General features: G+C 43.0%; 1 protein-coding gene across 1 annotated transcript in view; it reads right to left on the bottom strand.

The window, feature by feature from the left end:
- Window positions 1-23,917, bottom strand: part of SLC6A3 (solute carrier family 6 member 3) — a 192,608-nt gene extending 168,691 nt beyond the window's left edge. Inside the window, exon 1 of the mRNA XM_088476325.1 lies at window positions 23,632-23,917. Within this exon, the coding sequence (XP_088332451.1) occupies window positions 23,632-23,917 (286 nt within the window). The remainder of the gene's footprint in view (window positions 1-23,631) is intronic.
- Between the last annotated feature and the right edge of the window lie 236 nt (window positions 23,918-24,153).

Raw genomic sequence — 24,153 nt, forward strand, 5'->3', positions numbered from 1 at the left:
CGGCGAGCGTCGAGGAATACGTCGCTCGGGGTCTCGCACCAAAGGGGGCGTGCTGTCGATGGTGAGTGGCCACCCACAGCTATGCGAGCGGCCAGGAGGCCGCTCCATTTTCAGGGAGGAGGGCACTGATTCAGAGCGAGCGCTCTGGTCAGAGCGTTCGGCTCTGAATCAGGCCCATAGTGTGAATGTTCAATTTAATGTATAAAAATAAAGATTAAAAATCTGTACAGAGTTTAAAAATATAGGCATATCAGAATCACACCACCCAAATCCAATGATAGAAGTTGTCCACAGACAAATGAGTAGGAGCTCCAGGTCCATGCGTCCAAAGCATAGGTGAGGTGATGTCCAGATTGCTGTATAAAACATCCTAGGGGAGGTAGTCAGCATCCCGGCAATAGCAGCATCCCAGAAATACCGGCGCCGGAATCCCAACCACAGGCATCCCGAAGGTAAGTATCAGGAGTTATATGGAGGGTTAGGTTTAGGGTTTATGGTTAGGCACTAGGGGGAGGGTTAGGCACAAAAGGGGGGAGGGTTAGGTTTAGGGTGCAGGGAGGGGGAGGTTAGGTTTAGGCACTGGGGAGGCTAGGTTTAGGCACAGGGGAGGGAGGGAGGGCTAGGGATAGGGGTAGGTGTAAGGGTTAGCGCTATGGTAGTTACCTAATGGTGTTGGGATTCTGACTGTAGGGATGCCGCTGTCGGTATTCTGTCGGCATTCCACCGCCAGGATCTCATACCCAACTCCATTCTAGGGCCACCTGCTGCCCATCACTTTTTTTATGCTAATAATAAAAATATATATGTTTCTTCCCACAAGATTGAACTCACCAGCTACATCCTACTGAGCAGCGCATGATGATGGCGAACTGATGTTTCGAAATCGTGCTGTAAAATGAGAACATAGATTTAATTTTCCGGAACATCTGTTAATGTGTGATACCTGTCTCTTTGCAGACCTCTAATACATGTATTGGTTGCATTCACCAGTTACTTACTCCTGGGCAGCGTAACTTGTTGAGGGTGCAGTGCTGTTTCATGATGGTGTAGTGAAATAAACAGAAGAACACTATTAAAAACAGGATCAGTATTCAAATCCCGACGCCGCAAGCCCGGCACCAGTGAAGATCCCGACTGCGCTAAAGGTAAGTATTAAAACTAACCTAACCCCCCCAAACCCTAACCCTCCTTTAGGGGTGTCTAACCCGAACCCCCCTCTAAGTGCCTAAACCTAACTCCCCCTTCCCCTAGCCTAACCCTAACCCTCCTGGGGGGGTGCCTAACCCTAAGTTCCCCTGGGAGCCCCTAACCTAACCCCCCCCCCGCGGCTGTCCGCTTGTGGCGCCCGGCATCACTACGATCGTAATGCCGGGCGCCGGTCTCCCGGCGTCGGGGAAATGCGGGTGTCTACATCTAGACGCCCGGCATTTCACCCTTGCCGGGATAAGACAGTCGGGAAGCCGGCTTCCCGATTGTCCGCGCCTGGCTTACCTTCGATCGGTATGCCGGGCGTCGGGCTCCCAGCGTAGGTAAAATGACAGGCGTCGGGATCTCAGCGCCTGTCATTAGACCACTGCCAGGATTAGACAGTCGGGAAGCCAGCAGTCGACATTTCGACTGACGGCTTCCTGACTGCTTCCGATTACAAACTATAATTTAATAACATCTACATGGTGTGTAAGCTGACCTTTTCCACATGTACTAGTTAGGTCAGCTTATAATGTAAGGCCTCTTTACAACAAAACATTATTTTAAAATGCATGTCAATACACATTTCTTAAATAAATGTGGTAGTAAAATGCAAACTCACCAGCTTGAGGTTCTTGAGGGGGTGCACAGTCATCCCTTGCACAAGTTCTGGGTGCAGTATTGGGCACACCTCTTCTGCATATGCTGTAAGAGGGGGACCATCACGTGTTCCTGGTGCAGATTTTCTCTCCTGCGCCATCCTTTTTTTTACACGCTCTTTTATATCGGACCCACTGTGCTTAAAGATTTGACAACATTGGCAAATAATTGACTCTTACTCCCAACAGGAGTTTTGCCATTTACCTACCAATAATTAAATTATAGCATGGCACTATAGATGGCACTAGTGTAAAATTTTCATGATAGGAAAACCAATATATTTGTTTTTTGCTGGTTAACTGTCCTCTCCTGAAACTTGCTTACCATCCTGGAACGGCTGGGATGGTCCCGAAAATCGGGTGGTTCGCCAGGCCATGGCCTGAAGAGTATCGCCCGGAGCTGGCTGCCACATGCCTGCAGCCACCCACTTACTGAGTGAAGTGGGTGGTCGATTTGATTTGCATTGAGTAGCGTCATCTTGGCCCCTTTTCCCGCTTCACAATGCCAGTAATCGCAGTGTATCAAAAAACACATAGAAAACACCTAACGAATAAACAGGAAAAATATACACAAAAAAATAAAGCTCAAGCATGCCACCAGGGTCGCAGAGAAGGGAGTGGGGGCAGGTACTAAATACCTGGGCCCGGGCTTGTTGGAGTGGCCCAAGTTCACTGTCCCCCTCTCTCTTACTTGTCAGCAGCATGTGTCTCCAGCCCAGCACACGCTGCTGTGTGCTTGGCTGCAGTGGGGCCAGAGAGGCTGCTGCCACTGAGCACTGCCACTGCCTGTGAACGAGAGATAAGTCATACTGCTTATGCCCCCCTGTGGATCTGCCCCTGGCTGAGGGGCTCACTATGTCCCCCTCCTCAGCATACAGTGCCACATATAATTTTTTTACTCTTTATTTTTCTAAGTGAGTTGTGGCCGTGCCTCACATAATTCAGCCATGCCGTCGAGAGTACTGGGGCCCGGGGTGGCTCTCTATGGACCTGCTCTCCACACCCACACATAAATGAACACACAGAGGACTATGAAATAAAATAGAGATAGAAGACAGAAAATGGCTAAAAACAGTAATGACATGACAACTTTCAAAATCAGTCACAAATCACTAGCAATGTAGCCAAAACTTTCCCACAAATCTCCAACCACCACTATCAAACCACCTCTCTACTAGGGGTGTGCACCGGCCACTTTTCGTGTTTTGTGTTTTGGTTTTGGATCTGGATCTTTCTTCGTGTTTTGGATCTGGATTGGTTTTGCCAAAACCACCCTTCCGTGTTTTGGGTTCTGGGTTTTGTGTTTTGGATCTGTATTTTTTTTTAAAAAAGCATAAAAACAGTTTAAATCACAGTATTTGTGGGTTTTTCTGCTCCTATGCAATTATTAACCTCAATAACCTTCATTTCCACTCATTTCCAGTCTATTCTGAACACCTCACACCTCACAATATTGTTTTTATGGCCAAAAGATTGCACCAAGGTAGCTGGATGACTATGCTAAGCGACACGAGTGGGCGGCCCAAACACGTGGCCCATCTAGGAGTGACACTGCAGTGGCAGACAGGATGGCAGTTTGAAAAACTAGGCCCCAAACAGTACATAATGCAAAGAAAAAAAAGAGGCGCAAGATGGAATTGTCCTTGGGCCCTCCCACCCACCCTTATTTTGTATAAATAGGGCATGCACACTTTAACAAACCAATCATTTCAGCGCCAGAGTCTGCCACATGACTGTGGCTGAAATGATTGGTTCGTTTGGGCCCCCACAAAACAAGCTGGCAATTAATGTGTCCCTGCACAAACTGGCTCTACGGAGGCAAGATGTCGTCCTCATCCTCCTCATCCACCGATTCCTTGGATAAAACAGGAAAAAGGGATTTAGGTGTCCCTGGACTGCTTACGGTCTTAGCCAAAGTTTCTGAACTTGACAGTAACTTTTTATGAACGCGCTGCAGATGCCGTATAAGGGAGGATCTTCCTAGGTGGTTAACGTCCCTACCCCTACTTATTTCACCTTTACATATGGTACATATGGCAAGACAGTTGTTGTCCGGATTTGGATAGAAATATTGCCAGACCAAAGAGGTGGAATGTTTGGTCTTCTGCCCAGGCATGACCGTGATGGGCTTTTTCATCCCACGGACAACAACTGTCTCCCCCGGAGCCTGATTTAAACAAACCACATCACCATCAGAATCCTCCTCGCCAACTTCCTCCTCAGCGCCAGCTACACCAGTATCCTCATCCTGTTGTACTTAAACAGTGACATCTTCAATTTGCATATCAGAAAGTAGACTGTGGGTGCTCCTTTCAGCACTTGCAGGGGGCATGCAAATGGTGGAAAGAGACACCTCTTCCCGTCCAGTGCTGGGAAGGTCAGGCATCGCAACCGCCACCACACTTGGACTCTCCTTGGGGATTTGTGATATCTTCTTAGAACGCACAGTTCTTCGCTGTGCTTTTGCCAGCTTAACTCGTTTGATTTTTTTAGTGGGAGGAGGGCTTCCATCGTCATGTGAAGCTGAACCACTAGTCATGAACATAGGGAAAGACCTTAGCCATTCCTTGCCACTCCGTGTCATAAATGGCATATTGGTAAGTTTACGTTTCTCTTCAGATGATTTAAATGTTTTTTTTAAGGTCATTTTCCTGAACTTTGTCATTTGGGATTGTATGTGGCTTCTACTATCACATTGGGCATCGGCCTTGGCAGATGATCTTGATGGCATGTTATCGTCTATGTCATGACTAGTGGCAGCAGCTTCAGCACTAGGAGGAAGTGGTTCTTGATCTTTCTCTATTTTATTTTTATCAGAGAAAGTTTGGTCCTCCATTTATGTTATATCGATTTGATATATACGTGCGGCTAAGGCGCACACAAACACAGAAAATATTTTTTTATTTTTGCTGGAGAGTAGTGCACTTTGTGGGTTACACCACCCTTTAAGAAATAAGCCAGCCGGCTCTTTACTTATGGGACACAGGCGCACGCTTGGCGCTGCTCCTTTGTTGATGCACGTGCGGCTACTGCGCACACAATTCACAAACACAGAAAATATTTTTTATTTTGTTTGGAGTGTACTTTGGGGGTTACAGCACCCTTTAACGGTCAAGCCAGTAAATACTGTGGTTTGGTCCCTAAACTGCCGACGGTGTCCATCGTTTTCAAATGTGCCCTAAATCTTTGCTTTGTAAATTTATTAAACAGTCTGTTGGAAGATTTAAAATGAAAGTCACTATTAGTAATGAATGATGCACAGATATTATATGGATGAAGAAGAGGTGAAAAATAAATGGTAACTATCAATAGCACCTGTTAGATCTCTATAGATTTACTCATTATCTATATAGCAGTAATGGCAAATGAATACACTGTCATGGCCGCAATTGGCTGCAGGTTGCCCATCATTGCTATATAGTCTCTGCAATAAATAAACAGTTTGTTTTATAATTCCGAGAACATCCTTTATCTGTGCTGCCTATGATCCCAGTGGACATGTTTTATGGTTATAAGTGATAGCAAATGGGCAAAGTGCCCTATTTGGAGGCATAGCTGCAACCCCTCTGTGCTACACAGATTCAGGGCAGACATGAGAAACAAGAGATACGTTACAAGGAGTGGGCTACAATACAAGCATACAGTATATGGCAGGTTTAGATTTGCAGCAACAAATGTAATGTGGAGGAAGCAAAGATATGGGGCTTAACAGTGGGCCTGACTCACTACGGATTGCTATTTTGCTTATACGCAACGCAGTTGCTAATATCAGCAGAGATCCAGTTTGTAAATGTTTGCATTCGCATTGCGACCGTAACCTAACATTAGGATGAACACTTCCCCTTACCCACATCCGAATACTTTGTAAACATAGCGAAACCATTGGTACAATCGAGTACCTTCGGACCCATACGCACACTTGCACAAGCCCTGACCTTACTCAGGAATTTCTATCAACCACGCACACTATGTGACCTCAGGCTGCATATGGTATCGCAGTGGATAATTTATGCACGCCCCTGCAATGGTGTGCAAACGCAATGGCACGTCTGCGTTCGGCCGACCACCCCCCGTTACCACCCCCAAATGGCACTTCCTGTCAATCACTCTGCCATGGGTCTGCGTATCCTCTGCGATGGTAGTGGCTAGTTAGCGCAATTGCACTGTGATGCATACGCATGCGCAGAATGCAACAATTGGCCGATTGCGTGCGTACAAGCAACTGCATTCCTTGCTGAATTAGGCCCAGTGTTTGTAAATACATAAATGGTATTTCTCAATAATAATTTAATAAAGTGTAAAGTACAGAACAGAGTATAGCTCATAGACAGTTTGTAATATGAGAGAAGAGAGAATGGGAGGGGTCAAGTGTGGGGTAGATGTATGAAGCACTGAAAATACTGGAGAAGTGTGCCAGCAGAGAAGTTACCCATGGTAACCCAACAGCTTCTATCTACCAATTTATATAATGTACTTGATAAATGCAACCTCAAAGCTGATTGGTTATCATGGACAACTTCTCCACTGGCACACTTCGCCATGTTTTTCACTGCTTCATACATCTACCACAGAGTTGGGCATGGTCTGCAGAAAGATGGTACTACAGAGAAATAGGAGCTGACATGGTATCTAATAAGTAATTGTAGAGTGTATAGAGAAAACAGAGCTTTCAGGGACTCCTATAGGAAGTGAGAGAGGAAGAGGGGAGGTGGAGGTTGAGACGGAGAAGGATCTGCTGGAGAAATAGGAGGAGACCCAAGAGAGTGCCATGTTGCAAAGCCCGAATGAGTGAAGGGAGCAAGAAAAAGGTGTTCCATGGTCTCAATGCCTACAAAGAGGGCTCAAAAAAGGATTAGGACCCAGAATGACTTTGAGCAGAAAGGAGGTAATGATAATGACCGTGCAAGAATAAATGACAACTTCTGATGTCCTTTATATATGATTCCATATTCATAATCTTATTTATTTCATATCCTAAATTCATATTTATTACATAGGCCCGTATTTAATTAGAGGTGAAAAGCCAAGATCGGCAAAAAGTTTCTGCTGATGCGAGGTTTTCACCTATTTCCGAAGTATCGCCCTATTCAATTCCAGACGTTTTTGACTAGCGAAAACTCCATAGGCAAAAAAGGCAAAAAAGTTTCTCCATCGAAAGGCAAGAGAAAAGAAATGCAAAATCCATATTTTTGATAAAAAAGTGGAGATGGTTCAGAACCCTTGTAACACCCCCCTAATGACTAATTAGGCCAAAAAATAAAAAAAAATGTATCGTAATTAACTCCAAAGAAGACATGTAATTTTTGGGGCGAAAATGTAAAAAGTGTTGGAAAATGGGGTTAAAGTACTGGGATGGGTATTTTGGGGTGCTGTATGGATGGGACATGTGTTTTTCGGATTGCAGGAGGCTGCAGCAGGTGTATTTTTAACATTTTTGTATTCTGCACTTTACAACCCCCAAAATATACTAGTATCCATTTACATGTACTCCCAATTTAACTACAGCAATTATTTTTCAGAAAAGACATTGCTTAATATAATTTTCACACTTATGCAAATATGCATATAACAGCTCTTTGACTCAAAATAAGATCCCTAATTACTTTTATTATGGCTAATAATACACTTCTATATTGATTCACCAAGTGAGTTAGGCTTTATTTGGGGTACAGACTTATTTCCACCAAAAAAACTGACCTTTTCACCAGTTCTGCTATTCGCTGCATTCGCCCATATGCGTTTTCGCCTGTTTTACAATCGAATAGGGCTAAAAGCCCTTGAGTAAGCAGACGGAAACTTCGCCTCAAAACATGCAGCTTTTCACAGCTAATTGAATCCGGCCCTTAGAAGCAGCTAAAACACTTAGGGGTATATTTACTATAGTGCTGGTTTTTAGAAGTGGAGATGTTGCCCATAGCAACCAATCAGATTCTACTTAACATTTATCTAGCACCTTATAGAAGATAATAGATAGAATCTGATTCATTGCTATGGGTAACATCTCCACTTCTAAAAATCCACACTTTAGTAAATATACCCCATAGAGTTGAAAATTAGCATTTTGTGGGGTAAGTACACGCCTCTAAGTACTCCACAAGCATACACAAATGTATTCATACGTAGTTTTGAGTAATTGTGTACCATTTATGCCTGAGGTGGGATGAGTATGGAAAAGTGTTAGTTGAGTACATTACAATGTTATTTATTGAGATATAAATGCATTCCCAGACATACAGTGAGAACCATCTTTTCAAAATTATAGGGCTGCTCAAAATAACACAATTATTCCCCTCTCTCTCAATACAAGCGTCTGCTATTGTGTATCCACTTGATTGTAAGCCTTCATTTGTGGCTTTCAGTAATACATCATAAGGGTAATTGCACTAGAGACTGTGCTTCTGCTCTTCCTGCCCAGCTGTAAATGATGTTCTCAGAGAAGGAAATCATACATACATTCACAGGGGTATGGTTCAATGGGTCTACAATTTCTAGTTAGACAGTGATTAGGTAGACAAGGGAAGATAGACAGGCAATAGATAGACAGGGACTGAAGGTTGACAGGATCTGAAGGTCGATACACTAAAGGTCGACTGGTAACAAGGTCGACAGGTACTGAAGGTCGACAGGCAATAGGTCGACAGGTACAGAAGGTCAACAGGCAATAGGTCGACAGGTCAGAAGGTCGACACACTAACGATCGACTGGTAACAATGTCGACAGGTATGAAGGTCGACTGGTAACAAGGTCGACAAGCAGTAGGTCGACACTCATATAGTCAAATGGTCGACACACGTTTTTTTATTTTAGGGTTAGTGTCAGGGTTAGACGCTTACTCCGACGGGTCGACTAGTAACAAGGTCGACAGGTATGAAGGTCGACAGGCAGTAGGTCGACACTTATATAGTCAAATGGTCGACACTTTTTTTTTAGGGTTAGGGTTAGGCACTTATCCCGACGGTTAGGGTTAGGTACTTACCCCGACGGTTAGGGTTAGGCACTTACCCCGATGGTTAGGGTTAGGCACTTACCCCGACGGTTAGGGTTAGGCACTTACCCCGACGGTTAAGGTTAGGCAAATTGGGTTAGGCACCAAAAGGAGGGTTAGGAAAAAAGATTAGGGCAAAAAAACAAACAAAAACATGTGTCGACCATTTTCATGTCGACTATATGAGTGTCGACCTGTGTCGAACATTTGCATGTCAACTATATGAGTGTCGACCTGTGTCGGACAGTTGCATGCCGACTATATGAGTATCGACATGTGTCGACCATTTGCACATCGACCATGTGTCGGCATGCGCCGATCATATGCATGCCGGCCATGTGTCGACAATTTGTATGGCGACCATGTGTCAACCATTCGCATGTTGACAGTGTCGACCATTCACACGTCGACTATGTGTTGACAAGTGTCGACCATTCGCATGTTGACTATGTGAGTCTCGACCATTTACATGTTGACTATATGTGTGTCGACCTAATGACCATGTCGACCTTCTGCCTGTCGACCTTCACACCTGTCGACCTTGTTACAGGTCAACCTTTAGTGTGTCGACCTTCTGACCCTGTCGACGTATTGCCTGTCGACCTATTGCCTGTCGACCTTCAGTTCCTGTCGACCTATTGCCCGTCGACCTTCAGTCCCTGTCGACCTTGTTACCAGTCGACCTTTAGTGTGTCAACCTTCATACCCTGTCGACCTTCAGTCACTGTCGACCTATTGCCTGTCTATCTTCCATTGTCTACCTACACACTGTCTATCTAGACAATGTAGACCTAAAGACCGGATACCCTGTCACAGAGTCAGGGGGCTGGAAGTGTATCCTTATACACTGAGGCATGTTCATTGCACAGAAGTCCATTGATTAATTACAGGACCAGACCTTTCAGTTCAGAACAAGATGCACTATGAGCAGATAAACTCTACAGTCCTGATTTATCAAGCAGTGGTTTTGAAAAGCTTCTGATTATATTACAATTTTCAGCGGGTTACAATTATTATTATTGTTTATTTATATAACGCCACAAGTGTTCCGCAGCACCTTACAAAGTTCATAAACAAATAAGTGACATACAGTACAATACAATACAATGCAGAACAAGGATATGGATAATATACATTGCTACATTGGCGACTGTCGAAGCTGAATAATTGGCTGAGACAAGTTCAGTTTAAAATTTAATCGCGGCGACGCCATCTTGCGAATGGCCGCAAGACTCCATTTTGGAAATGAGATCGCAAGACACCATTTTTGTGGTCAGCGTCAATTCAAGTTATAACTCAGGAGCTAAGAACAGATGGCAATGTTTTTGTTAACCTACCAAGGGCAACTGGAAAAACAAGCTTTCTGAGTAAAAGTAAATAAGAAGAGACAATGGGTATTTTTACATACAAATTGGGAATCCCTGGATGCAGATAAAGTATAGTTGTGGCAATTGTAATATAATATCTACACAATTGGATTAGTCTGAATCCTAGACAGGATGGCCCCAAATTCCCCAGCTTGAGGTGGTAATACATTTGCACTTCACACAAGAGTCTGTGAGAACAAAAGAGGTTTTGTTTTCCTTTGAACACACAACAGGTGGGGGCTCATCGGTTTATCACACTATCTGATACACGCTAACACTCGGTCAGTCCTCTCTCAGCAATAGGGTGGAGGCGCCTTTTGGGAGACGCATTAGTCTTTCATTACCACAGTGTTGCTGAGAGCGTACTGCCGGTTATTGTGTAGAGGAAGCTCTGATCAGAATCCAGGGACAAGAGAGAAAAAAAAAAGTTTTTTTTTCTCTGTTGATAGAACCTTACCTTTAGAGGGGTGCCGCAGTATTGAGTAAGCGGCTGAGACGCATTTGTGCGTACGCAGTTAAAAAGTAATTATACGCTTGTGTGGTAGTCGCATGATTGTGTATGCGGCCGGTCGCACAATAAGCGTATACGCATTTCCGGTTCTGCTGCCTCGTGTTTGAACAAAGCCATTGAGGTTTACATTTTTTTCTATCTTCCAATATCTGGGTTAAACGTTTATTTTTTGCGCAGAGAAAAAGTGTGTAACAGTGTGTGTATTGTTGGTAGGGGTAATTTATTCCCTAAAGTTAAGGGTACCATATGATCCTTAAGGGCTAGGTGCAAGGGTTAGCCTAGTCGCTCGGTAAGTAGCTTTACCGTTCTAAACACAGTAGCAGGTGTACATGTTGTCTTTGTTGTATAGAGGTGCGTGAGAGTGGCCGACATACAAACTCTCATAGGTTTGGAAGTTACCTTACTAAAGCTTATCCGGGTCTGGAAGTTGCCTGTTTCAAAACTTATCTAGGTGTGGAAGTGGCCTTACGAAATCTTATCCAGGTGTGTGGGCGCCGCCGACTTAAATCGTTCACAGGTAAGTGAAAGTATCTTGATTGTCTTTCACCAGTTTAAATTTTTATTGAAAAGCGTAGGAGTTGTCTCAAAATGGGAGCCACGCAAACGGTAGAAATGTTAAGCAATGATGTGCTGCTAATGGAGGTTCCGATTGGATCAGCCCGTTGTATTATGCATACTAAGTACGGTACTTATGCAATAAGGTATTGTGATAAATGGTTTAATATGACGAGAAAGAGTGTTAGACCATTTCCCAGAATTGGTAGTTTTGACAAAAATGTGTTAGATAATGTCCAGGATCACATCAGTATGGTGCGATCCCAAGAGAAAAAGATTAAGTATTTTGAATGTTTAAAAATATGGCAGCATGAAGGGGATGCTTGGCTTAAAAATGTGCAAACGACGCAAACTAGCGTTGCGAACGCATTGCCAGAAAATACATCCGCGACGCTGAGTTGCAATACGGGCGAGCCGCAAATTGGCACGCACGGGTGGCAAAGTAGCATCGTGGAGAGTATTGCCAGCAGTTCACGCTCACCTCCCCCACCTTATGTGGATGGAGGTGCAAGTACAGTTACCAAAAATACCAATAAAAATGTAACAAGTAATTTGTAACCCCTCTTAAGTAACCATAAAGAAAATGTTTATAATGTAGAAGATGAGCCTATTGTAATGTCTGCCATTTCCCATGCTGTGCAAATGATAGATGCTGCATCACCACAATCACGGGTGGTGCCGCCATCTCCATCGGTAACAGCAAGAGAAGTGTTAATACACTCGGCACCCATTGAGGAAGTTGCTAATACCATACGTAGCAGCAGCAGATTAAACCCCCAGCCAGGTAACCAGGTCAGAGGTAGCAACGCTGCCGGTCTGCATCCCATTCGGACAATAACTGTTCCAAATGGAAATGCAGATGCAAACGGTGTAGTGCCCACGAGGGAAGTCGTAATGCATTGTCCATGGACAAGAGCAGAACTGAATTCCATCATAAATGATTTCCCCAATACCAAAAAGGAACTAGCCAAATGTCAAAGATTTTTGAGAAATTTGGGTAATTCTCATGAGCCCACTAATAAAGATTGGCGTGTGGTGTTAAGGGCCTGTCTACCACGCAATACCGACGTGACAAAATTTCTCACGGACTGTGTATTGGTTGGCGACGTTCCCTTAACAGACCAAGTAAACCAAGGTAACATTTCCCGCATTGTGACTCAATTGGGTGTATATTTTCCAGTAGTAGTTAACTGGAACAAAATCTTCACAATCAAACAAAAAGAGAGTGAAACTGCAGAAGAATATTGCGACCGGGCTCTGCAGGCTATCATCCAGTACACTGGGATAGAAGATATTAAAGATAGCACTCACCACAGGGGAATGATAGTCACGGTACTCATGGACGGTCTGAAAGATGATTTAAAGACTCGGGTTCAGACTCACAGCCTGGCTGGTGGGGACTTACAATAGATAACCTCATAGAGTCTGCCATAGAACATGACAAAAACATCTCAAAACAGAGGGAGACCCAGAGCGAAAAATTAATGGCTGTCAGTATACAAGCTCTGGAGAGAATGACGTTAACATCACAGCCAACCGACACACCTGCACCCACACACACACCTGCACCTGAACAATTACACGTCCTCACCAATCCCACACCACAGCAAACACATCCTTACCCCACATATCATACACAACCACAGGTCCCATACTCACATCCCCCACAATATCCTTACCCTCCCTATCCTTACCCATACCCACCACCTTTCCCTCTTGCTCAAATCCCACAACAATCTTTTCATCCACCCCGTTCTAAATTATGTTTTAACTGTCACCAAGTGGGACACATAAGTAAGTACTGCAAAGTGAAGAACACCACACAGGAACACGAGTTTCCCATGGGTTCATAGGTAACCCCAGTATCTTCTCCCAGGCCTTATAAGACTGTTTACAATCTTTTCAACCTATCAATGGATCTGTTCTAATGAAAAATGTGGACGATTTATTGTTGCATGTTTAAATGATATTAAACTGTTTTGCTTTATCTCCCACTCATAGGACACAAGGGCCCTCATTCAGAGCCGTACGCTCTGAGCAGAGCGCACGCTCTGAATGAGGGCCGGGCTCCATTTTCATGGAACGTCCTCCTGGACGCTCGTATAGCTGTGGGTCACCACCCACAGGCTATACGAGCGTGCATTGTGATGGTCGCGATGGTCGAGACCATCGCGACCATCGAATTTACGAGCCGGAGCCTGCGGTTGAGGTTTTCAACCGCAAGCTCCGGAGTGATTTTGGCTCTATCAGAGCCAAAATCACTCCCACTGACATCACTAGTGATGTCAGTGGGCCGGCTTCTGACGGGAGGCGTTCCCTTGGGAACGCCCCCGTCAGGGAGGCACGCCCCCGGCACGCCCACCAAAGGGGGCGTGCTGTCAATCAACATTGACAGCACGCCCCCTTTGATCGGACACAACGAGCGAAGGACTTTCCTTCGCTCGTCGCGTCTGGCGCATGTGCACGACGGAGCTCCCTCCGTCGTGCGCATGCTCAGTCCATAACATCGACCCACTTGCGAGCGGACAGCCACTCGCGAGTGGGTCTGAATCAGGCCCAAGGTTGCTAAGGATAAACGGCAGCCATGCCAGGCTGAGGTCGACTACTCGGAATACTATCCAACCCAGTGGCACAGGCATTATTTAGAGCAGTAGCTATTGATAACAAGATTTAATTGCAGGAACCTGTATGCAGATACTATATTCCTAGAATTATTAAAAATGATAGGGGGACTTATTTTATAGGTGACGTTTCCAAGAACATGTGTAAGATGATGGGTAACAACACTGAGATTATCCCAGATTGTCTTTTCCTTTATTTGCCCCCCCTTTGAGATACTGTCCAAACAGGCAGCCTCATGTGAAAATATGATAATGAGGTTACTGTGCAGGGTCTCACGAAGATGAATGAGAATAACCGAAATTGAAAGTGTTATTAACTAACATGTCTAATGGAAACTGTCATGATGTCAAAATCTGGAAGAATTTGTTATGATCCAAAAAATTTTTAGCTCAGGTTGTTTGACTGATCGGTGGAAAGGTCCATATCCTCAAAGGGTGGCCGGGGAAGATACGTGGGTCCATTCCACTCACTATAGGGAGGTTAACCAACCGGTGGAGATACAAGGCAGAGACAAGGCCGATAACGTGGACCTGTCGATTGCGAGCTTGTGCCGGAAGGATTAAAAAGGTGACGGTGAGATATCTGAGCTAAAGAAATGTGTAGATCAGTGCTTCCAGCAATGGAGTGGCCTGCTGTGGTCATCCTAGTTCTTTTTCTTTCCAGAGTTTTTGTCATGATGATCTGTTTGGGGATACTCAGTGTCTGTGATGGGGGACCGATAAAGGAGATGTGAGCTGATGGCGGAGCTGATGGAGTGGAGTCAGGAGGAGTGCAATGCCAATCAGGGGAGTGTCTGACCAATCTTAGTACTGTTATTGTTAAGAGAGCTGTCATTCCGGATACTCGGGGAAGGTGTGAAGGGTTATCGTCTGAAGATTCCTGTATTTGTGAGTTTTGTGGGTCCCTAGTTGATGAGAACTGTATTCAACGGTGCCAACCTAAATATAACCCATACTGGGGAGGGTATCCTTTAGAGGATTATCACAGCATGGTAGGCAAAGTGTTAAATCAAACCGATTGCTGGGTGTGTTCACATGTGCCACAGGGACAGTATAATGTAGGGTTGGTGCCATTTCCGCTGAATATCACGGAAATTTTAGAATTACAAAAGGGGAAAACATTGGATGGAAAATTCCTCTCATCCAAACCGCCTCATTTCAAACTCTATCAATTTCAAGTAGATAAATCACTTTTGTGTTTAAACATAACCAACCCCAATAAACCCGGAGGTTGGGAAGTGACAGGGAATAATCAGACGATTACCTTCTCACAAAGAGCTGATAATGAGTCCATAAACTATGATCTGCTACGCTCAATTAAATCAAGTGGGAAATATTTTAGGTACCGGTATACATTGAGTTCCACCAAAGAAATGATTGGTAAAGTACCAGATGGTTATTGTGCTAAAATAATACAACCAGAATCTTGCATATAACAGATGGAAGAGCCTGAGATAGGATTGTTTGCAAGAGAAATGTGTTTAATGATAATGATGCATACCATTCCTTATATACTCCCTGATAATGTATATTTTATATGTGGAAGAAAAGCGTATAAATGGCTCTCCCCGAGTTCCGAAGGTTTGTGTTATCTGGGAAGAGTTGTCCCAGAAGTTATGACCCTCACACATGTTGAAATGTTGGGAATACATAAAAACACACCATCACCATATCTTCACACACAATATGAACACAGAGGCAAGAGAAATATGATACCTGGTGATATGCATAAAGCCACTCAGTTAATCAGTGAGACAACTGGCTTCCAAGTTTTAGTCGCCCTGGATCCCACCAGAATTGCTAGGGGTACATTAAATTTTAGATATATCCAGGAACTTGCTAAATTAATAGATAATATCACCGAGATGTACGATGACACATTCAGGTACACAGGGAGAGAATTGCAAGCGTACAAGAAAGAACTAGTGCAACACAGGCTAGTGTTGAATTATTTAACTGCTGTTACTGGAGGGTATTGCATAACGTTAGCCACCCAATTTGGAGTAAAGTGTTGCACTTATGTCACCAATGATACCAGCGACCCTAAGGAGGTGATAGACCAGAAGATGGATGAGATTCTGCAGCTAAAGTGGGAATTTCGTAAGAACCATAACGCATCAGTGGCTGAAGCAGGGGAAAAGATAGAAGGATGGGTGTCATGGCTGAACCCAGTGAAATGGTTCTCGGGTCTAGGAGAGTGGGTCCAGGAAGTGGTCGCCAGCGTAGGCAAATTCTTGATTCTTATACTGATTGTCATCATAGTAATTGGCATATGCGTCCGGTGTGTTCCTATTGTGTTGAAGTGTGGAAAATGTGAAAACAGAGTGAAACGAAGGGATGAAACTATGATGGTGGTCAGAAATGATAATATGTATACCGAGGTAGATACAGAACTACACTACAACCCTGAGCTAGGAAGTACCATCATTTAAATGTATAATATTTAGACATGCATAGAAGATATTATTGAAATGTTATTTATAGAACACCCAGACAATGTAAAGTCTCAAATTCCCCTTCAAAACTACTATTATAAGACTGGTGCATCCCCACATCTGTCACATGATCTCCCAAGATCCGCGTTGTGCGTATAATAGTAGTTTTATGCCCCCGCCTAGAGTCACATTGTTGATGGATTAAGAACCACCTTGTGCCATCCCATGATAACACTAAATAATATGTGAATGTAAGCCCAAAATAAATGTTTATAGCAGATTGTGATAGCATGTTGTTTGCTATCAAAGGGTGGACTGTCGAAGCTGAATAATTGGTTGAGACAAGTTCAGTTTAAAATTTAATCGCGGCGACGCCATCTTGCGAATGGCCGCAAGACTCCATTTTGGAAATGAGATCGCAAGACACCATTTTTGTGGTCAGCGTCAATTCAAGTTATAACTCAGGAGCTAAGAACAGATGGCAATGTTTTTGTTAACCTACCAAGGGCAACTGGAAAAACAAGCTTTCTGAGTAAAAGTAAATAAGAAGAGACAATGGGTATTTTTACATACAAATTGGGAATCCCTGGATGCAGATAAAGTATAGTTGTGGCAATCGTAATATAATATCTACACAATTGGATTAGTCTGAATCCTAGACAGGATGGCCCCAAATTCCCCAGCTTGAGGTGGTAATACATTTGCACTTCACACAAGAGTCTGTGAGAACAAAAGAGGTTTTGTTTTCCTTTGAACACACAACAGGTGGGGGCCTGCTGACAGAGGGCATGTAGAACTACAACCCTCAGCCATCCACACTGCTGGATGTTCACTTCGTGTATGAGAAATTATGCACTTAAATCTCACCCATTCCCCGAATACTCACACACTACATATTCGCACACAAGGTTCCATTAGCATCAAATTGTATGATTCAAGTTGGTTAAGTTAGTTTAAATGCTAAGAAATAGAGGTTTTTGATATCTAAGGTATTATACATGATAAGCAAGGTGTGTTTGGTTTCGTTCTCATGCGTACGCTTTTTACAGAATCCCGGTGTTATCGGTGGAGAGATCGCATCATGCAAACTCAAGTTACGGATCGCAGAACTTACAAGCAACAAAATGTTTAGTTGATGGAATGTTACAGGAGGCGTTACCAGAAAGACTCCGGCTGTTAGAGGCAGGGAAAGTCTATTTGAAACAACCTGTTAAATGAGTCGTTACATATGCTTCTCCTCTGGGAACCAATGAGGACAGCAGGAAGTTCCCCCTTTGTCCTGTTTCAGTCTGGGGGGGAATAAATACATGTGTCCGAACACTGGTTTGGCAGTTCATGCTGAATTTTGGGTGAACTGAGGATATCTACTCAGAAGTCTATCTCTGGGTCCAGAGGTGCAGCGTATGTATAACCGTACTTGGGTCTGTATCATTTCCTTTTACGCCTAACTTGTGTATGTATAGATTGCGTGTAACTGACTGTACTTTTACCTGAATAATACTTGTGCGTTGGAAACACAGATTCCACTCCTGTCTTTATTTGCGGTTAAACTGCATACGCAATTAGCGTTCTGTTTAGAGGTTTTAGGCAGGGTTTTGTCTTAGAGGTTCTAGGCAGGTGAATCTTAGAGGTTTATAGGAAGGAATATATTAAAAGGTTTATTGACGAATTCAACAGCGACCATAACACCCAAATAAGCAACAGAGCATAAGCAACCAAGCGCTAAGTGCCCTAGTGGGGAGTAAGAAGTAGATGCAAATAAAGTAAAGAGAAGCACAAGAGGGTAGAGGGCCCTGCTCGCAAGAGCTTACATTCTAAAGATGAGGGTCAGAAAAACAGGCATGACACAGATGGGGTAGACAGAGAGGAAGGAGCATATAGCAGCAAGTTAGGATGAGAGCTGGAAGTCTTTGATAAAGTAGTGGGTCTTGAAAGCCCATTCGATGGATTGTAGAGAGGTGGCGAGTCTGATGGGGAGATGGAGAGAGTTCCAAAGGTGGGGAGCAGCACGGGCAAAATCTTGGAGGTGGGAGTGGAAGGAAGTAGTCAGTTAGCATGAGAGGCGGCGTACATTTGTTGAACAAAGAAGGCGAACAGAGGTTAGAAATGTAAATGGGAGAGGACAGAAATGTAAGCTAGAGTAAGAACCTTGAATTGGGTTCTGAAGGGAAAGGGGAGCCAGTTGAGGGCTTGTAGGAGGGGGAGGCAGATGTAGAACGTTTGGAGAGGAAGATGAGCTGGGCAGCAGCATTGAGGACAGATTGGAGTGGAGAGAGATGGGAGTTGGGGAGGTCAGATAGGAGGAGGTTAAAGTAGTCCAATCTGGAGATGACCAGTGAGTGTATTAGGGACTTATCTGATCCTGGAAATATTTTTGAGATCGAAACAACAGGACTGCGAGAGGTTCTGGATATGTGATTTGAAAGAGAGAGAGGAGTCCAGGATATCTTCAAGACTGAGCACTTTCGGGCTAGAAGAGATAGTTGTGCATCAATTGATAAAGAAATAGCGGGAAGTGAGGTTATGTGGGAGGGTGGAAAGATGATCATCTCAGTCATAGATATATTAAGTTTAAGACATATTAAGGGGTAAATTTACTAAGATGGGAGTTCTATTAAGAAGTGATGTTGTCAATAGCAACCAATCAGATTCCAGATATTATCTTCTAGAAGGTGCTACATAAATGAGAAGTAGAATCTGATTGGTTGCTATGGGCAACATCACTTCTTAAACAGAACTCCCCTCTTAGTAAATTTACCCCTAAGTGTGTGTATTAAGTGTGTATTTACTAAAGCAGTGGTTCTCAAACTCTGTCCTAAGGAGCCACCACACAGAGCCGTAGCTAGACTTTTTGGTGCCCTGTGCCAGAAAGAGCATTGGTGCCCCCTCATTTTTGAAAGGGACATGATGCACCCAAAAAAGGGGAATTGCCTCATGGGGAAGGGCCAGGGAAGAGATAGGAGAGGCCAGGAGATGCTGGGGATGAAATAAGAGGAAGTTATAAGTGAGAATGATAATAAACAGAAATGTGACAGGCCCAAAAAGCGCCCCCTGACCTGTGGTGCCCTGTGCGATGGCACCGGCCGCACTACCCTAGCTACGGCCCTGCCAACACAGGTCACGTTTTGCAAGTCACCCAGCAGGTGCACAGGTGTATTCATTACTCACTGACACATTTTAAAAGATCCACAGGTTTAGATAATTATTTCACTTGTGATTCTGTGAGGAGACCTGGAAAACTTTCACTGTTTGGTGTCCTGAGTGCCGAGTTTGAGAGCCTATGTACTAAAGCTATACCCAGAGTGTTGGGATGGAAAATATCGGTTTGGCTACTATTTTCCAAAGGTTTTCCTTTTAATAAATTTGGTAATTTGCAACCTGGTGATTTTTGGAAACCACTGCTTGATAAATCAGGCCCTTAGTCATGTTGAATGGAGGTATTTTTGCAATGTGCCCCTATTGAGCATTTCTCGGTTACATAGTAGACATTTGGCACCATATAAATAAAAATAAAAATAATAAAGTATGAGGGATAGCATAGAGAATCCAGGTTTACATTAATATGAGTTTATTGCGCCCAAAACATCAGCATAACTTTTGGATCATTTTGCTGTTGCGACCTTTGTAAATGTAACTAAAGGTAAATGTAAATGTAACTAAATTTATAATTTTACTTTGTATTTTAACCAGTTAATTGCCCCCACTGTAGTTTTCATGTTACTTGTAAATATACAGTACATACTGCTGCTAGATGCCTGATTTCTAAGTGTATGAATGGAAGGGGAATTGGGAAAAGGGGAATGCAGCACAGGAAAGTAAAAAATTTGATCTCAAATTATAAGGAATTCAAAACTTTTTATATATTTATATATAAAAATATAATAATTATAAAGAGAGCCCCATGATCACATGCATTGACAAAGGTGCTCCCAAAGAGTTAAGTATCCATAAAAAAAAAGAAGAGAAGAAAAGATAACTCTCATGGATGGGGCACACTTTGTCACAAAATTATTAAAAATGAACTTTTATTATTAAATATGTAAAATTGAAAATTAGATGGGGCAAAAAGTAAATAAAGAAAAAAAATATGTTATACAGAAATATATTAGACTAATAATTCAAAATATTTGTAGTGTCCTTGAAAAGAGGAAAATACAAAATTAGAATATATCATAGATCCATAAAAAGTGATGAATAGTATCCATTGAATAAATCCATAACCTGTGGAATAAAAGATTCAATATTGTTGCCCAGCAATGACACCGTATGATGCTGAGAGAATATTTTCACACACTCTCTAATGACATTGGCAATATAATACAGGTTGAGTCTCCCATATCCAAATATTCCGAAATACGGAATATTCCGAAATACGGAATATTTTTAGCATGACTGAGAAAGTGAAACCTTTGTTTTCTGATGGTTTAATGTACACAAACTTTGTTTAAAGCACAAATTATTAAAAATAGTGTATAAAATAACCTTCAGGCTGTGTTTATAAGGTGTATATGAAACATAAATGAATTTCATGTATTTACACACACTTTTTTTGATGCACAAAATTATTAAAAATATTGTATAAAATGACCTTCAGGCTATGTGTATAAGATGTATATAACACATAAATGCATTCTGTGTATAGATTTGGGTCCCAATCCCAAGATATTTCATTATTTTATGCAAATATTCCAAAATACGGAATATTCCGTTATCCAAAATACCCCTCATCCCAAGCATTTTGGATATGGGAGACTCAACCTGTACATGTGACACACGATAAATATTTTGTTAAAAACAATTAGCTGCAGTAAATATGAAAGTGCCCATGCAAATATATACATATATTTTATATAAACAACATTATTGCTAGAAACAAGAAAAAACGCTAGTCTGCGAATAAATCATTAATTAATTTCTTCAAAAAGTGCTGAGTGCAAACTGCTGAGTGCACAAATATAAATCAAAAATGGAGAGTGCTCCTGCTATGAATTCATGGATGTCATTAGAGACAGATGTCAAACAGGTTATCCCAATCGATATCTAATGGATCTAATGCAGGGGCGTCCCTACCTTTCTTGTCACCCGGTGCGTGGAGTATGTAATAGGCATGGCTTTGCTGCGTTCCGGCAAATAAGGGGGTGTGGTCTCATGTGAGTGGGCGTGGCCTCGCAGGTGGGGACATGGCCTCATGGCCCGAACCCCAGTTTTTTGTCACACTGGGGGTGCTGGAGGTGCAGGCTGCCCCCGGGACCAGCCTGTGTGAAGTGCCGGCTCCCTCACTGTTCTAGGAGCCGAGTGCTGCATGTAATGCAGCACCCGGCTCCTGTCACTTAGGGAGAGCCAGCTCTTTGGTGTCACCCCTCAGCTGGTGACACCCGGGTGTGGCCCATACCCCCCTTGTGATGCCAGTGATCTTATTGTGTGGTATCTTATGCTAATAATGAACAAAAATGTATAAGTTAAGGCAAAAATACAACATATATGGACATAATGTCATCAATTCATAAATAAATCAATACATGAATCATTTAAAAAAAAAAAAATTTAGCAGCACCACGGACCTCATAATTCTTAAATTGCAAACTATAGTAAATTGAGGCATCCCTCAGTATGCAGTAATCTCAGTTATTGTGCCCCAATAGAAAATACTGAAGATAAGGAAATAGTGCCTGTGTACTATCTATGAGATATGTTAATTTTGTATTTTCCTCTTTTCAAGGACTCTACATATATTATGAATTATTAGTCTAATATATTTCTGTATAACATATATTTTTTCTTTATTTACTTTTTGCGCCATCTTATTTGAAATTTTGGCATATTTAATAATAAAAGTTCATTTTTAATAATTTTATGACAAAGTGTGCCCTATCAATGAGAGTTATCTTTTCTTCTCAGATGCCTGATTTCTACCAGAAATGTGTTTGTGCTTCATTTTTGAGACTCCTTGGGGTGTATAGCTTTCAAACTGGTGTTTAGTTAACTCGTTTTCATGAAAGATCTTTTCATTTGGAACTCTATATCATATGTAGATGTATAATTAAAATGAGACATTGTGTATTAAACTCGCAGTTTATATTGGAGCTTCCCATCCAGATACATGAAAATTGTTATTTATATGAACTTGTATACATTTTGGTATTTATGTAATCTATGCTAAAAATTTATTAATATAAACTGAAAATCCTTGACCATTTATTACAGCATATATCTTGAGCAGGGTATGCAGTCGGAAGCCGGCTGACGTAAGCCCGACAGCCGGCTTCCTGACTGCTTTATCCCGGCGAGGGTTAAATGACAGGCGTCTAAATCTAGACGCCTGTCATTTTACCAATGCCGGGAGACCGGCGCCCGGCATCCTGATCAAAGTGATGGCGGGCGCCGCTACAGACAGCCGCGGTGGGGGAGGGTTAGGTTTAGGGCTCCCTGGGGGGACTTAGGGTTAGGCACCCCCCCGGGAGGTTAGGGTTAGGCTAGGGGAAGGGAGGGTTAGGGTTTGGCACCCCCGGGGAGGACTTAGGGTTAGGCACCCCCCCCGCGGGACTTAGGTTTAGGCGGCGGGGAAGGGGGGGTTAGGTTTAGGCACTTAGAGGGTGGATTAGGGTTAGGCACTGGGGGGGAAGGTTAGGGTTAGGCACCCCTAAGGAGGGATAGGGTTAGGGGGGTTAGGTTAGGTTAGTTGATACTTACCTGGGGACCATCAGGATTTTCAGCCATGTCAGGCAGCCGCTGTCCGGCGGTAATTCATACCGATTCCCATGAGCAGACACAGCATTTGCCAGTCAGAAATGAGCAAGTGGAGGAATATGTGTAAGAGTTCATTAATTTTACATTCTAGAACAGAAAACCCTTATTGCTATGGACATGCTTAAACATCACTCCTAAAGAGAACACAGAACACACAACATGACACAGATAACAATGAATAAAAATAACATCTTATCATCATATGTTGCAAAATCTTCTGAACCAAAGGTAGTCAGCATCCCAGCAGATGGGATGCCGACAGTCAAATTACCAGCTCCGGAATCCAAACAGCAGTCGGGATCCCGGCTCCAGAATCCTGATCACCAGCATCCCAAAGGTAAGTATCGGGGTTTAGGGGGAGGGTTAGAGTTAGGGTTAGTGGTTATGGTTAGGCACTAGGGGAAGGGTTAGGGTTATGGGTTAGGGTTTGGCACTAGGGTGAGGGTTAGGGTTAGGTACTAAGGGGGGAGGGTTAGGTTTAGGGTGCGGGGTGGGGGAGGTCAGGTTTAAGCACTTACATATTAGATTGGTTGTGCAGGATAATTAATAAATATTAATCTTACCTCCTCCATTTTTGTAACACAGGTATGGAAACCTCCAAACATTGGCTAAGTCCACTGCAAATCCAATAACAGATAGGAGGAAATCGATCTTCTTACTCCAAGTCTCTCTCTCTTCAATGTCAACATTAGTCTGGGATGGATTAACTAATGTTGAGTTAGTAAACTGGACGCCATTTTGCTCCTTTACAAGTATAAGTTCCACTTCTTTTGGTCCAGTTGCATTGGATTCTTTAGCAGGAGCAACCACTGAAGACATCTGCCCTACTGGCGGTCTAGTTTTTATCATTAGGTGCTACCGCCAATAGAGTCTACCAGCAGTTTTAGAATAAGCAATTGTTTTATACCTATAAGAAATAAAAATTGGAGTTACAATTAACATAGTGCAAATGTAAAAATAGAAAGGTAAAAGTAAGATTACATATAAGGAAAACGTATTGCCACTGATCTGATACAAAAACTTTAGTTTTGTGTAACTATTTGCCACGTTAAGTCCCACCATCAGTTTATACAGAGGAGAACATA

This window comes from Taudactylus pleione, unplaced genomic scaffold, assembly GCF_031769625.1.
Source record: "Taudactylus pleione unplaced genomic scaffold, aTauple2 ptg000186l, whole genome shotgun sequence".
In the NCBI taxonomy this organism is placed as follows: Eukaryota; Metazoa; Chordata; class Amphibia; order Anura; family Myobatrachidae; genus Taudactylus; species Taudactylus pleione.